Raw genomic sequence first — 18,249 nt, forward strand, 5'->3', positions numbered from 1 at the left:
CCAAGTTCACCCAATAAACTTAGCAACAAATCACACTGCTCTTGGCCTGACAAACCCACTCTTTGCCGGCTTAGAGACACATTTTGCGTGTTGCATTGGTACAGGTAGATCTACCTGTTTTCCTGTTTCGCATTTGGCCATTTTTTCTGCATCTAACGGTGGTTTGTGGCAACACCTGTTTCAGACTCTGTGGCGCATTATTTCATGTTCATAACTCAAACGCGTTCGATGGCGATGGCTTCGTTAACGCATCGCAAAAGTCCAGTTATGCAATGACTATTGAAAAATGAAATATACGCACGCAGAGAGATGGAGAGAGTGGGTCCATAGCATCGATCCTTCTAATGCATTTGTCTTGCAATAAAAATGGAGTGAACCTCTCGAGTGCTCCGAGTGCTAAAATACATATATCCACTTGGCCACAGAGCCAAAAGACAACAAGTTGGATCGATCCGCTCCAGCTCAACCAGCAGGCACGTTCACCAACGGCGGCTGCTCCCTTTCGTTTCGCTAACTGGGGCAGATCATTAAAACGGATAAAATAGATTGTGCCCACGTAGCAACGCCGTCACAGTCTCAGTTCGGCTCGGCTCCCTCGGTTCTTCGGGTTTGAGGCTTGGGGTTTGGGGTTTGGGGTTCGAGTTTCGAGGCGGTAGCGTTGTCGGCGCTTAATGCCGCCTGTCCTCAAAAGCCCCAAACGGCACTGCCTCCATCTCCATCTGCAGCTCCGACTACAGCTCCATCTCCATCGCCATCTCCTTGTCCCGCTACCAAGCCGAAACCAAAGCCAAAAACCGACACCAACTTCAATCCGCCGACTTGGGCCGGGCGACGCACCAGTTGGAGATCAACGTCAGTTGATAAGCGTTGCCAGTTTTTCGTTCCGTTTTTTCTTAATACCCTTTAAGCAGGGTCTTAGGATTTTAGCAAGTATGAGAATATTACTTACGATCATGAGAAATAAGACCTTAAGGTAATTGGGGCTTTGGATAACTCTAAATCTCTCCAAGATTATATTTATAAGAAGAATAAAAAGCTTTTTAATATAATATCTTAGTATTTCATCATAGCGATATTTCATTAGTATATTCCTCTTTTATTATAGTTATAAATCCAGAATTTTAGATATATTAATTTGGTATTTCAACATAATGATATTTCATTAGTTTAATCCTCTTTCATTTTAATTATATCTCGAAATAGATCTTAAATCTTTGCAAGGGTACTCCCAGCTTCGTCTTTCAGTTTTCCGACTCCTTGCTTGTTTTTATTTTTGGTCAGAACCTATTTATACGCCCCGATCCGTTGGTGTGGCTTCTTATGAGTATTTTAGGTCTCTTTGTAGTGCAATTTTTTTCGCCAAGTCTGGCGACTGGCTGCCTGGTACTTTGCACTTTTTGCATATCAAAATGGCAGCAATTAATTCTCATGTCGAAGCCGGCGCTGATAAGGCATGAAAATGGCTTTAAGCGTCGGCATTGACACGCCTAATTATACGCGCGTGTGTTGCCACATTTACGCACAAATGAGGGGCGGCTCCGTCGAGGAAAGCCACCCATGGCTTTTGGATTTGGAATCGCCAGTGGCCCGGATCCGGATTCGGTTTCGGATCCGGCTGACATCACTTGCGGGTCGACCTTGATCTTAGAGCATGCAAACTTGGGGCATAATTGCGTAACAAATTGTTAACTAATTTGGGTTTTCTTTATTACTACCTAAGTAGTTATTTTTCCAAGACATATTTAGTTTTCGCTCGAGTTCAAGTTCAACTGTTAGACAGCCTTAGTCGTAGACACTTTTGGGCTCTCTAGCTTGGTTTATTGTTATTTATTCGAGCTGCTAATCATCATTGCCCGGCAGTGGAGCATGAAAGTCATGTCCGCTCGTAAATTTTATCTCTTCTATATGGCACGAATGTCATAATTCAAATTGTTTTCTGCCTCGCAAAGCAGCGAATGCAACAAATGCAGCAAATGCTAATTAGTCCAACAATTACACAATTTATTAGACGCCAACGAGACCAGACGACTCGACAACCCATGTATAGATTAGCTTTAGCTTTAGCTTTAGCCTTTTGTTGATTTTTGCAATAGTCTGATTGATAATTAGTTTTAATTGGAGCAGGCGGAGAGCAACAAAAAATCACCTCTGAATTATAGATAATTTTCTTGCAGACAGGAAATATGAAGTCTCCATCAGGCGAAACAGAAATTAAGTTAAAAGTTTCTTTCAAATCGAAATACAGAGAAATAGAAATATATTAATGTTCTTCAAGGCATTTCCCTTTTTCTGCATTCGTGTGGTTTTAATGACCCCATCACCGCCTTTTAAAATGCCACTTTGAACAAGTCTAGAACCGACTGTTCTGTTCTGACGATTGTGGTTAGCATTTCGAGACGAACAGGAAACCCAAGAAGACGACCCTGCTTAAGGCAGCCAACGAGAATTATGTCAGCATCATTTCAGGCAATCATTCGGCTTAATCACATCGAGTCACGCATATTTGATTGCTGTTAAAGCGGTCAAATCCGATGGCTAGAACGCCTACTGAAAGAAAAGAGCTTTGCCAAAATGTATTTCTAGCTGGAAAATCTTAATCTGAGTGAAGGCAAAAATTAGATTTACACTTTCAAGTCCCGAGAGTTGCAGTTTAACGGGGTGTAAGAATATCATTCCTGGCAGGAGATGCAACGGGCGTGCTAAGTTCATTAGACAGCCTTTGGTCAATGGCCCGATCTTGGGGATCCAAGATTCAAGATCCCTGGTCTGCTGTCGTCTTGCAGTCGGATTGCATAAAGTAATTAAACTGACATTGAAACTTAGAGGAACACAGAACGCTTCCTGCTTCTGGAAGAGAAGAACTCCTGGGCTGCCATTTGGAAGAGATTGGCTTTGGAAGCGAACAAGACTGGCATGGGACTAGGTACCAGAGTCGCTCGACGAGGATGATGACATTGAGTAATCAGAGTTTGCAATTGCAGCCAACAACAAACAACAAACTGCGCGGCAAACATGGAATGCTGTCATATCAGTCGGTTGTTAAGAGCAAATACCAGTTTCGGCCCGCGTCGAGTGATGATCCTCTTAATTTATAAGCTAAAAACTAGTAATTATAACTGAACGGCCGACTCGTTCTGCTTGTAATTATAAGGCACTCACTCGCCCTTTTCGTTTTGCTTTTCCTTTTTCCCACTCTAGGATCCTTGTCTTTGGCTTTTGCCAACTTTTGTACTTATGTCATATTAGCTATAAATGTACAACTTTTGCCTGGTCGCCGGCCCAATGATTAATGGGCCCAGATTGCGATGGAGCGGCTGCCCATGCCCATGATTCCGCCAGCCCTCTGGCTCTGTTTACCCCCTGTATCCCATCTCATCCCCATCCCATCCAGCCGAATTGCCGCTCCATTGGGTTCGACCGTCTGCGATATTGAATTCTCAATGCGCTGCGCGCTATTGGAGCAGAAAGCTCTGATCACCGGCTCATCCTAAGCCAGTCTTCCGCCTGATTTAAGCTTGGGACTCGCATCTGAGAGAATGTGGCTGAGCTGGGCTTAGCTGAAAGGTTAGATGGGTTGCCGACTGCCGGCTTATGCAACTCGAGAATTCTAGTGAATGTATTAAAATTAATGTCGGATGGCTTCTTATTCAAAAAGGTCTGATAGCTGGATTATAATTTTGTTCATATGAGAAATAGAATATAAGGTTCTTATATTTTTTTTTTTGGTAATCAATAATTATATTACCTTTAGTATTTTCATTCAATCCATTTTTATTCAAAGTCTGAAATATTTTTAATAATAAGAAATGATTATTTATGTGGATGCTTCTAAAATTGTAATTTATATTACTTTTAATATTTTTATTCAATCAATTTTTATTGAAAGTCTGAAATATTTTTAATAATAAATTTTTGTTATTGAGAGTATAAAAGAATGTCTCAAAAAAAAGGAATTTCATTATTTTTTTAAAAACTTCCAAACTAGAGATGTATTTTGCATGAAAATTCCAAATGGAAATGGCATGGCCCATTAACATTGACCACACATCCAATTTGTATGCAAAGCGTATGCAACTGGTGCATCCTGCTGCTGTGACATTGCAACCAGTGGCAGCCACGCCGCTGAAATGACACTGAAATGTCATGCGTAACATGCAAATCTCGGATGCATCCACTACTGCAGCCACTGGAGTTGCAGCTCCAGCAGCGATTCCAACTCCAAGTGCGGCTGCAAAGCGAGCAAAGCGCATTCAAGCGGCAAAATGCGTAGAGCTTTACTATGAGGCGGAGATTGGACTCTGTCCGACTGTCCGTGGGTTTAGTACACTTGAAGATTAAAGTATTTTCATGTTTTGAAATAAATAAATATTTAAGATTTTTTAGGGGCTTAATACATACACACAAAATGGTAATGGTAAATTTGTGGTATTTATACGCATATCGTTTTTACCATTTAATACTGGTCAAATGTTTTACGAAAGTAAGATCTCTTATTCTGTTACCATTTTTAAACCCCTTTTGCACCCTTAGTACATCATAATAGGATTTTTAAATCTAATTTAGAGTTCTTTTAGTACCTTCCTCTCAAAGATCTTTAATTAAGATCTTTCCGCTCAGTGCAGACTCGAAGGTGGAGATAAATGCTCTGCGTTCGGATTTTAATTACTTGTCATTTGTTGCGTGGCACATTCGATTAATCAAAGCCCCGCTCTCCTTTTCCCTTTCCTCCGCAGACATTGACGAATGCCAAGATCCCGCGATAGCGTCGCGATGCGTGGATAACGCCGAGTGCTGCAACCTGCCGGCGCACTTCCTCTGCAAGTGCAAGGACGGCTACGAGGGCGACGGCGAGGTTCTCTGCACGGACGTGGACGAGTGCCGCAATCCGGAGAACTGCGGCCCCAACGCCCTGTGCACGAATACGCCGGGCAACTACACATGCTCCTGCCCGGATGGCTATGTGGGCAGCAATCCGTATCGGGAGGGCTGCCAGGATGTGGACGAGTGCTCGTACCCGAATGTCTGCGGACCCGGTGCCATATGTACGAATCTCGAGGGCAGTCATCGCTGCGACTGCCCGCCGGGATACGACGGCGATGGAAGATCGGAGTCCGGATGCGTCGACCAGGACGAGTGCGCCAGGACGCCCTGCGGCCGGAATGCGGACTGTTTAAACACGGACGGCAGCTTCCGCTGCCTGTGTCCCGATGGATATAGCGGTGATCCCATGCACGGCTGCGAGGGTAAGTGGATTATAGCTAACTATATATAGTTTGGAAATTAGATTACCTCATTGTTCCATTTTGGTTATTTTTTGCACTCTTGTTTTTACGAACTTGAATTGGCGGCACCCTCAACAAACGAACAAACACCAAAACACACACATTATTATTTTTATCGTACATTAATGCACCGCAACAACATGCAACATTAATACAAAAATTAATGCCTAACGCCGGCAGATGTCGATGAATGCGCCACTAACAATCCATGCGGTTTGGGTGCTGAATGCGTGAACCTGGGCGGTAGCTTCCAGTGCCGCTGTCCCGCCGGCTTTGTGCTGGAGCACGATCCGCATGCGGATCAGCTGCCCCAGCCGGAGTTGGGCTACGGGCCGGGGGCAACCGATGTGGCGCCCTACCAGAGGACCTCGGGCGCCGGTCTGGCCTGCCTGGACATTGACGAGTGCAACCAGCCGGACGGAGTGGCCAAGTGCGGCACCAATGCCAAGTGCATTAACTTCCCCGGCTCGTACCGCTGCCTGTGTCCCAGCGGATTCCAAGGACAGGGCTATTTGCACTGCGAGAGTTAGTATCCTGCCTGCTTTTTGCCTGCGCCTGGGCTTTATTTATAGGGTATTTATGAATGAACTGAAACTTCACTTAAATTCAGATTTTTATACGACTGAAAAATCTATAAAAAAATAATTCTTTTTAAAAAATTCCATTTTTAAAATCAAAACTATTTTTCAATTTGTGAGGTAATTAAATTTAATAATTCCATTAAATTTCCGTAAAATTGATATGGTCATGTAAATTGATGTAAAACATATATCGTTCTTCAATAAAATACTTTTTTCGACCAGGTCAAATTTACCTGATTGCATATCAAATTAAAATTGATCTTAAATTATGTAAAATCGATCTACGTTTCATATCATATTTAATCTTAAAAAATCTTGAAACTTTTTAAAAATATTAACCATTTTTAAAATTGTAAGATTATTAAATCTAGAAATTAAATTAAATCAATCGATTACATTTTTGTAATTTGCTATTATAATGATCTATTTGATCTTGAAAAACCCGTAAAACTTTTTATAAGTAATCTAACTGTATATAAAGCCCAGGCATTTTAGTAGCCCACTTAGTTGGAATTTTCCAGAGTTCCCTTAAGGACTCTCTCCAACTTTGTGCTTGCTTCCCACCCTGCTGCCCACCACCTATGCTATGTGCTCCTCCAGCTGTTTTGCAAGCTTCCAGCTTGGCTTATTTGCTTCACCGGCAAATGCATGCTTTTCAGAGACAGCTTCCTTTTGAACCCCGTAGTCCCACCTTCTATATATCCCACCCCTATATATCCCCGCTCCCCCACTTCACGCTATGCTCCCTCGCCCTATCATCCGATTCCGTATTGTTTTGCATACTAATTTTGATTAATTATAATATATTTAACTCACCCTTCCCCCGAAAAAACCCGCGTGTCCCTACTCCAATCCGAAACCCTGCACCACCGACTGGAAATCGAATCGCGTAGACATCAACGAGTGCCAGGATAATCCGTGTGGGGAGAACGCGATCTGCACGGATACCGTCGGTAGCTTCGTGTGCACCTGCAAGCCGGATTATACGGGGGATCCCTTCCGCGGATGCGTGGATATCGACGAGTGTGCCGCTTTGGACAAACCGTGTGGTCAGCATGCGGTGTGCGAGAATACCGTTCCGGGTTACAACTGCAAGTGCCCGCAGGGATACGATGGAAAGCCCGATCCCAAGGTGGCCTGCGAGCAGGTGGATGTGAATATCCTCTGCAGCAGCAACTTTGATTGCACCAATAATGCGGAATGTATAGAGAATCAGTGCTTCTGTTTGGATGGCTTTGAACCCATTGGCTCCAGTTGCGTGGACATCGATGAGTGTCGCACCCACGCCGAGGTCTGTGGTCCCCATGCCCAGTGTTTGAATACCCCCGGTTCCTATGGCTGCGAATGCGAGGCGGGCTATGTGGGTAGTCCGCCCAGGATGGCCTGCAAGCAGCCCTGCGAGGATGTGCGGTGTGGAGCCCATGCCTACTGCAAACCGGATCGGAATGAAGCCTACTGCGTTTGTGAGGATGGATGGACCTACAACCCGAGTGATGTCTCGGCGGGATGTGTGGACATCGATGAATGCGATGTGATGCATGGACCCTTTGGCAGTTGTGGCCAGAATGCCACCTGCTTGAATAACGCTGGAGGATTCACCTGCTCCTGTCCTCCCGGCTACTCCGGAGATCCTCACGCCAAGTGCGTGGATGTGGACGAGTGCCGAACGGGAGTGAGTAAATGTGGAGCTGGAGCGGAGTGTGTTAATATGCCGGGAGGTGGCTACACCTGTCGCTGCCCCGAGAACACAATTGCCGATCCCGATCCCAGTGTAAGATGTGTGCCCATTGTGAGCTGCTCATCCAACGAGGATTGTCCCGGCAACTCCATCTGCGATGCGACCAAACGTTGCCTCTGCCCGGAACCGAATATCGGCAACGATTGCCGTCATCCCTGCGAGGCGCTCAATTGTGGGTCTCATGCCCAGTGCATGTTGGCCAGTGGACAGGCTCAGTGTCTTTGTGCACCAGGATATACGGGAAACCCGGCTCTTCCCGGAGGATGCAATGACATAGACGAGTGTCGGGCGAATCCCTGTGCGGAAAAGGCCATCTGTTCCAACACCGCAGGAGGTTATCTATGCCAGTGCCCCGGAGGATCCAGTGGAGATCCCTATCGCGAGGGATGCATCACCTCCAAGACGGTGGGCTGCTCCGACTCCAATCCCTGTGCCATTGGCGAGAGCTGCGTTCAGGATTCTTATACCGGAAGCAGTGTGTGCATCTGTCGGCAGGGTTATGAAAGGAATCCGGAGAACGGGCAGTGCCAGGATGTGGACGAGTGCTCCGGGCAAAGAGGAAAACCCGCCTGTGGCCTAAATGCTCTCTGCAAAAATTTACCAGGTAGCTACGAGTGCCGCTGTCCCCAGGGACACAACGGCAATCCCTTCATCATGTGCGACATTTGCAATACCCCGGAATGCCAATGTCAATCGCCTTACAAACTAGTAGGAAACAGTTGCGTTTTGTCGGGCTGCTCCAGTGGACAGGCCTGTCCCAGTGGAGCCGAGTGCATCTCCATAGCCGGAGGAGTGAGCTACTGTGCCTGTCCGAAGGGCTATCAAACCCAGCCGGATGGAAGCTGCGCGGATGTGGATGAGTGCGAGGAACGTGGCGCCCAGCTATGCGCCTTTGGAGCTCAGTGTGTGAATAATCCAGGAGGCTATAGTTGCCACTGCCCGGAGGGCTACCAAGGAGATGCCTACAATGGACTATGTGCTCCTGCCCAGAGGAAATGCGCTGCGGATAAGGAGTGTGCGAGCAATGAAAAGTGCATCCAACCGGGAGAGTGTGTGTGTCCACCTCCTTATTTCCTTGATCCCCAGGACAACAACAAGTGCAAGAGTCCCTGCGAACGATTCCCCTGCGGCATCAATGCCAAGTGCACGCCCTCGGATCCGCCGCAATGCATGTGCGAGGCGGGATTCAAGGGAGATCCTCTCCTGGGCTGCACGGATGAGGATGAGTGTTCCCATTTGCCATGTGCTTACGGTGCCTACTGTGTGAACAAGAAGGGCGGCTACCAGTGCGTCTGCCCGAAGGATTATACGGGAGATCCCTACAAGAGTGGCTGCATCTTCGAGAGCGGCACGCCGAAGAGCAAGTGCCTGGGCAACGAGGATTGTGCCAGTAATCTGGCCTGTTTAGAAGGAAGCTGCGTGAGTCCCTGCAGCAGTCTGCTCTGCGGATCCAATGCCTATTGCGAGACGGAGCAGCATGCGGGTTGGTGTCGCTGTCGCGTGGGATTCGTGAAGAATGGAGATGGAGACTGCGTTTCCCAGTGCCAGGATGTCATCTGCGGCGAGGGAGCTCTCTGCATTCCCACCAGCGAGGGACCCACCTGCAAGTGCCCCCAGGGACAGCTGGGTAATCCCTTCCCCGGCGGCTCCTGCAGCCAGGATCAGTGCTCCGCTGCGCGACCCTGCGGCGAGCGACAGATCTGCATCAATGGACGCTGCAAGGAGCGCTGCGAAGGAGTCGTCTGTGGGATAGGAGCCACCTGCGATAGGAACAACGGGAAGTGCATCTGCGAACCGAACTTTGTGGGTAATCCGGATCTGATCTGCATGCCGCCCATTGAGCAGGCCAAGTGCTCGCCGGGATGTGGCTTGAATGCTCACTGCGAGTATGGATTGGGTCAGAGCAGGTGCGCCTGCAACCCGGGAACCTTTGGCAATCCCTACGAGGGATGTGGAGCTCAAAGCAAGAATGTTTGCCAGCCGAATAGCTGTGGTCAGAATGCCGAGTGCCGAGCTGTGGGCAACCACATCACCTGTCTCTGTCCGCAGGGATTCAGCGGTAATCCCTACATAGGCTGCCAGGACGTGGACGAGTGTGTTAATAAGCCATGTGGTCTGAATGCCGCCTGCTTGAATAGGCCAGGAGGATTCGAGTGCCTGTGCCTCGCGGGACATGCGGGTAATCCCTACAGCAGCTGCCAGCCCATCGAGAGCAAGTTCTGCCAGGAGGCTAACAAGTGCCAGTGCAACGAGCGAATGGAGTGCCCGGATGGCTACAGCTGCCAGAAGGGTCAATGCAAGAACCTCTGCGATCAGGCTTCCTGTGGTCCCAGGGCCATCTGCGATGCCGGCAAGTGCATCTGTCCCATGGGTTACATAGGAGATCCCCTCGATCAACTAAACGGTTGCAGCATTCGCGGTCAGTGCGGCAATGATGCCGACTGCCGGCACTCGGAGATCTGCTTCCAGTTGGGCAAGGGTCTGCGCAAGTGCGTCGATGCCTGCTCCAAGATTCAGTGCGGTCCGAATGCCCTCTGCGTGGCCGAGGATCATCGGTCGTCGTGCATCTGCTCCGATGGCTACTTTGGCAATCCCAGCAACCTCCAAGTGGGTTGCCAGCCGGAGAGAACGGTTCCCAGGGAGGAGGACAAATGTAAATCCGATCAGGACTGCGAGAGAGGCTATGGATGCCAGGCCAGCCCACAAGGCACCCGGGAGTGCATCAATCTCTGCTCCAATGTCGTCTGCGGACCCAACGAGCTGTGCAAAATTAACCCAGCCGGTCATGCCATTTGCAACTGCGCCGAGAGCTTCGTGTGGAACCCAGTGGTCTCCTCCTGCGAGAAGCCTTCCCTGCCGGATTGCAGGAGTGACGAGAATTGTCCCGATGCCTCCGCCTGTCGCCCAGATGTCCTGGGCGTGCTCAAATGCGTGGCCATCTGCGATGCCTTCACCTGTCCGGCCAACTCCGTTTGCCTGGCTCGTCAGCACCAGGGACGTTGCGATTGCCTCGCTGGATTCGTGGGTAATCCGAATGATAGGAACGGCTGCCAGCCGGCCCAGAAACATCACTGTAGAAACCATGCCGAATGCCAGGAGTCGGAGGAATGCATTAAAGATGAGACAACCCAAACCCTTGGCTGTCGTCCTGCCTGCGATTCGGTGAAGTGCGGACCTCGTGCCGTTTGCGTGACCAACAACCATCAGGCGCAGTGTCAGTGTCCACCGGGTCCCTTTGCCGGAGATCCCTATGATCCGTTTAATGGCTGCCAGAGTGTTCCCTGTGTCTACAACCATGACTGTCCGCCCAGCCAGATGTGCAACCGGATGACCCACACCTGTTTCGATGTCTGCGACGAGGAGTCCTGCGGTGAGAATGCCATTTGCCTGGCCGAGGATCACCGGGCCGTCTGCCAGTGTCCACCGGGATTCAAGGGAGATCCGCTGCCCGAGGTGGCCTGCATTAAGCAGGGAGGATGTGCCGCTGGAACCTGTCATTCCTCGGCCATTTGTGAGGTTACCCCGGAGGGTCCGATCTGCAAGTGTCCACCGCTTTTCGTAGGAGATCCCAAGTCGGGTGGCTGTCGTCCGGATGGTCAGTGCCCCAATGGAGATGCCGATTGCCCAGCCAATACGATTTGCGCCGGAGGAAGATGCCAGAATCCCTGTGACAATGCCTGTGGATCAAATGCCGAATGTAAGGTGGTCAACCGGAAACCCGTCTGCAGTTGTCCCCTGCGATTCCAGCCCATCTCGGATGGCACCGCCAAGGATGGATGTGCCCGCACTATATCCAATTGCCTCACGGATGTGGACTGCGGTGGAGCCTTGTGCTACAATGGACAATGCCGCATAGCTTGCAGGGATAGCCAGGATTGCTCCGATGGCGAGAGTTGCTTGAAGAACGTCTGCGTGGTTGCCTGCCTGGATCACAGTCAGTGCTCCACGGGATTGGCCTGCGTGGAGGGTCACTGCACCATCGGGTGTCGCAGCAACAAGGAGTGCAAGCAGGATCAGTCGTGCATCGAGAACAAGTGCCTCAATCCCTGCCAATCAGCCAGCAGCTGTGGTCCCAATGCCCTGTGCAGCATTGCCCAGCATCGGAGTCAGTGCAGCTGCCCCGAGGGATTCGAGGGCAATCCCACGCCGGAGCAGGGATGCGTTCGTGTCCCAGCTCCCTGCTTGGCCAGCAACCAGTGTCCCAGTGGACACATGTGCATCGGCAATCAGTGCAATCTCCCCTGCTCGAAGACCTCATCCTGTGCGGTGGGCGAACGTTGCTATCAGCAGGTCTGCCGCAAAGTTTGCTATACCAGCAACAACTGTTTGGCCGGAGAGATCTGCAATGAGGACAGGACCTGCCAGCCGGGTTGCGACTCCGACGCGGATTGTCCACCCACCGAACTGTGCCTGAGTGGAAAGTGCAAGTGCGCCACCGGATTCATAGGCACTCCCTTCGGGTGCTCCGATATAGATGAGTGCACGGAGCAGCCCTGCCATGCCAGTGGAAGATGCGAGAACCTCCCGGGATCCTATAGATGCGTCTGCCCCGAGGGAACCGTCGGCGATGGCTACCCCCAGCAGGGATGCTCGCAGCCCCGACAATGCCATAAACCAGAGGATTGTGCTAATAATCTAGCCTGCATTCATGGCAAGTGCTCGGATCCCTGTCTGCACACCGTGTGCGGAGTGAATGCCCAGTGCCAGGCGGAGGGACACGAAGCCCTCTGCAGCTGTCCAGCTGGTTTCCTGGGTGATCCCAATGACTCTGGAGTCGGTTGCTTCAAGGTGGAGTGCATCGACCATGTGGATTGCGCCGGAGATCGTGCCTGCGACGGGGAGACCAATCGCTGCATCAAACCCTGTGATTTGACTAGTTGTGGAAAGGGTAACTGCCAGGTGGAGGAACACAAAGCCATTTGTGCCTGTTACGAGGGTTATCAGTTGGTGAATGGAGTCTGTGAGGATGTCAACGAGTGTTTGTCGCAACCTTGCCACAGCACCGCCTTCTGTAATAATCTGCCAGGAAGCTATAGTTGCCAGTGTCCCGAGGGATTGATAGGAGATCCCCTGCAGGCAGGTTGCCGGGATCCCAACGAGTGTCTGAGTGATGCGGATTGTCCAGCCTCGGCTAGTTGTCAAAACTCCCGATGCCGTAGTCCTTGCGAGCGACAGAATGCCTGCGGATTGAATGCCAATTGCCAGGCTCAGTCGCATCAAGCTATTTGCACCTGCCCCCTGAATTCCCGAGGAGATCCCACAGTGGAATGTATCCACATCGAATGCTCGGACAATGATGACTGCTCGGGGGAGAAGGCCTGCCTGGACGCCAAGTGCATCGATCCGTGTTCCCTGCCCAATGCCTGTGGAGCTCAGGCTCGTTGCTCCGTTCAGAATCACATTGGCGTCTGCTCCTGCGAGGCCGGAAGCACCGGAGATGCCAAGTTGGGATGCGTGCAGCTGCAGTACTGCCAGCAGGATGGACAGTGCGCCCAGGGAAGCATCTGCTCCCATGGCATTTGCAGTCCCCTGTGCAGCACCAATCGCGATTGCATCTCGGAACAGTTGTGTCTGCAGGGCGTCTGTCAGGGCACTTGCAAGTCCAACTCCACCTGTCCCCATTTCCAGTTCTGCTTGAATAACATCTGCACCAAGGAGCTGGACTGCCGATCGGATGCGGAGTGTGGCGAGGATGAGACCTGCTTGAGCGATGCCTATGGAAGGGCCAAGTGCGAGTCCGTGTGTTTGGGTCGCGCTGCCTGCGGAAGGAATGCCGAGTGCGTGGCCCGTTCCCATGCTCCCGACTGCCTGTGCAAGGAGGGCTTCTTTGGAGATGCCAAATCCGGATGCAGGAAGATCGAGTGCTCAACGGATGATGACTGTTCGAATGACAAGAGCTGCGACAATCACATGTGCAAGATTGCCTGCTTAATAGGACAGCCCTGTGGAGAGAATGCCCTCTGTACCACGGAGCATCATCAGCAGGTGTGCCATTGCCAACCGGGATTCTCCGGAGATCCTCGCGTGCGCTGCGATGTCATCGACTTTTGCCGCGATTCGCCGTGCGGACCCGGTGCCCGTTGCCGGAACGCGAGGGGGTCGTACAAGTGCACCTGTCCCCCGGGACTCGTTGGTGATCCGTACAACGAGGGCTGTCGCAGCTCCGTCGAGTGCGAGACCAACGAGGACTGTCCCCCGCACGCTGCATGCACCAAATCCCAGGGGGTGGCCAAGTGCCGCGATGTCTGCGCCCAGCTGCAGTGCGGCCCCAATGCGGAATGTGTTCCGAAGGGCCATGTGGCGCAGTGTGCATGCCGCAGCGGCTACGACGGCCAACCCGCCGACCGGGTAACCGGATGTAGGCCGCTGCCCGTTCCCTGCCAGGTCACCGGCGACTGTCCGACCAACACTTACTGCTCGGATAGCGTCTGCAAACGTAAGTACTAACACCACCCAGTGCACGGGCCTAAACCGACTACCAGACGGCGTAAATTGGCTAATCTACCTTGTAACCACCTTCTTAGTACTTACTACTTACTCAAAACTTACTTAAGAACTAGCACTGATTTACTTACCAGAGATGTTGTGGCAGTAGAAGGGAGGTTCTTGTCGATATAACTATATATTCAGGTCCTTTTTATTCGTATATATTGCATATCTATAAGACAGTAATTATTTCAAAGCCTGTTATCATGAGCTATGCATTCTTGGATTATAGTGAATGCTCACGATGTTTTCGTTTTAATGGTTTATTGAAAAATCACTTTTTATAGAATCCGAAACTCAAACTACAATAACAGAGTTTAACAAATTTATTTCCAACATATTTTTACCTAGTAAAATATTATTTTATTTTTTATAGAATGTGAAACTTAAACTACAAAAATATGGTTCAACAAATTTTTTTTTTTTTATTTTATTTATTTTTTTTATTTAATTTTATTTTGCATCCGAGCACTACAAGTAATAAAACTCTTAATTGAATGTGATAGTCACGTTATTTGCATAATATTTTTTAGCTAATAAATATTATTCCAATCCTAAAAGATCCTCTGAGCTGTCACAACATCTCAAAAGAACTACCAACACAACCCTGGACTGGCTTAAGCCTACGAACTAAACCAAATGCCATCTTATAACTTAGACTAACTGCAAACTAAAATGAAAATACAACAAGATACACCAAGATACATATGTGACCACACGCCACGAACAAATCAAGACCGAATCGAGACCAACTGGAATAAATTATTCCCTTAAGAATCCCCTAATAATTCCCCGATCTCTTCCCAAACAGCTGCCTGTGTTCTGGATACCGAATGTGGATCATCAGAGGTGTGTCAGGGTGGCCAATGCTTCAATCCCTGCCTGCAGCCGCAGGCCTGTGGACAGAATGCCGAGTGCGTGATGCAGAGTCACCTGAAACAGTGCCATTGCCCCGAGGGCTTCACCGGCGACTCCGCAAAGGAATGCGTGCGTGTGCCGGTGGCCTGCGATGTTGACTGCGCACCTGGATACACCTGCCGTGATTCCATGTGCCTGCCTGTGTGCCAAAACGATCTGGAGTGCGCCTCCAACGAGAAGTGCCTGAAGGGCAACTGTATGCGTAAGTGATCGGTCATATATCTTCATTCATTAACTAAGGAAAATTAGAAAAGATTTTTAAATAAGTCATGATTAGATTTAATTCCTTCAGAATTTTCCAAAGATTCCTTATCGATTCATTCCATTCTCTAATAATAACTCAGGGTTCGGAAACTGACACACATGTTAAAAACATGAAAAATTTTATTTTACAGTGTAAGCAAAATTGTTGGCATGTGTGTCAAATACAAAAGTGTTAAGATGTGAAAAATAATTGTTAGCATACACAGCTTACTTGTGTCTTTTACAAAATGTGTTATTAACACGACGTGTTTTTTACACACTTTGTTTTTAACGCAAACGAAAATTACATTTCAGTGACATTAACGAGTCGAAGGGAAAATAAAAAACCAATATGGGCCATGATATTTTATATGTTAGTTTTAACCATTTCAAAGCATGTATAAATTCTTATACTCTAGAAACACGCTTTGTAAAAAACACGTTGTGTTAATAACACGTCGTGTAAATAACACAAATAACATGTGTGTGTTATTTATGTTTCTAACATATGTACGATACAATTTTTTACCCACAAGATAATAACTTTTATCATGTTAATAACACAAGTTATTTACAGTGTGTGTTATTTTACGAACCCTGCTAATAACCCATCCTAATAACCATTTCTCTCCTCCAGTGACCTGTCGAGTGGACAACGATTGCTTCCTGGGTCACGTCTGCCTGCACAACAAGTGCGTGTATGGCTGCCATGTGGACGACGACTGCAGTGCCTCCGAGTCCTGCCGCCATGATAAGTGCGTGAATCCCTGCCTTGAGAATCCCTGCGGTCCCAATGCCGCCTGTTCGGTCTCGAACCACCGGGCCAGCTGCAGCTGCCTGGAGAGCATGGTGCCCAATCCCACGCCCCAGGTGGGCTGCGTTCGTTCGCCCCCCTTGGAATGCCGCGAGAATCGCGACTGTGGCAATGGATTGGCCTGCTTCGAGTCGGTTTGCCGACCTCTGTGCGCCGATGATGCCGGCTGTTTGACCAACGAACGCTGCCAGCAGGGAGTTTGCAAGCCCCTCTGTCGCCACGACAACGAGTGCGGTCATGGAGAGCTGTGTCTGGGCCTGAACTGTGTGCCTGGCTGCCGTTCCGATCAGGGCTGCCCCCAGGATTTGGCCTGCGTGGGCCAGCAGTGCGTGGATCCATGTGCCGATCCCACTGCCTGCGGCACCAATGCCCACTGCCAGACGATCGATCACAGAAAGCAGTGCTCCTGCCCCGAGGGTCTGGATGGCAATGCGAATGTGGCCTGTAAGGTGCCACGAATTGCCTGCGGGCGGAACGAGGATTGCCAGTCGAACCAGCTGTGCTACGCGGGCAGTTGCCAGGGAAAATGCAGGAACGATCAGAACTGCCTGGCGGATGAGCGTTGCATGCGGGGAACCTGTAGAACTGTATGCAACACGGATGAGGCCTGTGCTCAGGGACAGATTTGCGAGAATCGCATGTGCCAGACGGGTTGCCGAACGGATTTGAGCTGCGCCACCGACGAGGCCTGCGTGAACAAGAAGTGTGCGAACCCCTGCCGCACGCCCGGTCAATGTGGCCAGTGTGCCGACTGTCTGGTGGTGAATCATGGAGTCCAATGCCAGTGCCCCGCCTCCTTCATGGGTGACGGTTTGACTGGCTGCCAACTGCCCCCGGAACGGTGCCATCCCGGCTGCGAATGCGACGAGAACGGAGCCTACTGCGCGGCCAAGTGCTCGAGGAGCGAGGACTGCGCCTGCGGACAGCAGTGTGCGCGCGGAAAGTGCCGGAATAAGTGCGGACCCAAGCGTCAGTGTACCGTGGGTCAGCTGTGCGAGCGAGGAGCTTGCATTGCCGGATGCAAATCCAACGGAGACTGCGCCGCCGACCAGAGCTGTGTGAATGGAAAGTGCTCGGATCCGTGTGCGAATGACAAGGCGTGCGGTAGGAATGCCCTGTGCACGGTGTCCGAACACCGAATGCTCTGCTACTGCCCCGATGGCTACGAGGGTGAGCCCAGCAAGGAGTGCGTGCAGTTCGAGTGCCGTGTGGACACGGATTGCGACAGCAACAAGCGCTGCGACCAAGGAAAGTGCCGGAATCCCTGTTTGGAGTACGGAGCCTGCGGCACCAATGCCCAGTGTCGGGTGGTGGGTCGCCAGGCCCAGTGCTCCTGTCCGCCGGACTTCTTTGGCAATCCGATTAGCGAGTGTCGACCACTCGAAGGAGGATGCTCGAGCAAACCCTGCGGTGAGAACTCCAAGTGCACCGAGGTGCCCGGCGGCTATGAGTGCGCCTGCATGGACGGCTGCATTGGAGATGCCCACCAGGGATGCCTGTGCGGTGGACCGCTGGTGAATGCCTGTCGGGATCAGCCTTGTGGCTTGAATGCCGCCTGCCATGTGCTGGACAACAATCAGGCCGAGTGCTACTGCCCCGAGGACTTCCCCAATGGAGATGCCTATGTGCAATGTAAGTCGGATTATTCTCAGAGGATTTTCAAAACAATATTAAATATTATTTTTGCCCAAAAAGGTTACTTGACCCCACCAAAACAGGATTGTCGCACTTTAGGATGCGAAGTGGGTGACTGTGTGCGCCAGGGCTATGATTATGCCTGTCAGCAGGGTAAGTTCCCAGTTTATGTTCACTTTCCAAAGGTTTTAGACCATACCGTACCGTTATTGCTAATCTTGTTAACCAGCGTTCTTACAAGTAAGCGTTATATCGTTGAAGTTCTTTACGCTCACAAAATATAACTGGAAGTTTGTTAGTAACTGATTGAATTGATTTTATTGTTATAATTTTATTGGTTTAACCACATAGTTTTGAGTTTGTTTTTAAGACAAAGACTTAAACCAGCTAATTAGCTAATTCCACTAATTTAACGGCCCTCGCGGCTGCCTAGAACATTTACCCAAAACAAATTTGATTTCCGTGTAGTGTGTGTGTGCTAAAAAAAAACCAAAGCTAATAAATTTTTAAGTTTTTCTTAACAACCTATACACATGTGCGAAGTTCCAGGTA

The 18,249-nt window shown here is 49.8% G+C and overlaps 1 protein-coding gene across 1 annotated transcript in view; it reads left to right on the forward strand.

Moving 5' to 3' along the window:
- LOC108057764 (fibrillin-like protein dumpy) overlaps nucleotides 1-18,249 on the forward strand; it is a 119,402-nt gene that overhangs the window by 28,748 nt on the left and 72,405 nt on the right. The window contains exons 7-12 of the mRNA XM_070215658.1: nucleotides 4,734-5,243; nucleotides 5,463-5,807; nucleotides 6,757-14,037; nucleotides 14,899-15,207; nucleotides 15,886-17,694; nucleotides 17,758-17,850. Of these exons, the coding sequence (XP_070071759.1) occupies nucleotides 4,734-5,243; nucleotides 5,463-5,807; nucleotides 6,757-14,037; nucleotides 14,899-15,207; nucleotides 15,886-17,694; nucleotides 17,758-17,850 (10,347 nt within the window). The remainder of the gene's footprint in view (nucleotides 1-4,733; nucleotides 5,244-5,462; nucleotides 5,808-6,756; nucleotides 14,038-14,898; nucleotides 15,208-15,885; nucleotides 17,695-17,757; nucleotides 17,851-18,249) is intronic.

The sequence above is a fragment of the Drosophila takahashii genome, chromosome 2L (genome assembly GCF_030179915.1).
Source record: "Drosophila takahashii strain IR98-3 E-12201 chromosome 2L, DtakHiC1v2, whole genome shotgun sequence".
Taxonomy (NCBI): domain Eukaryota; kingdom Metazoa; phylum Arthropoda; class Insecta; order Diptera; family Drosophilidae; genus Drosophila; species Drosophila takahashii.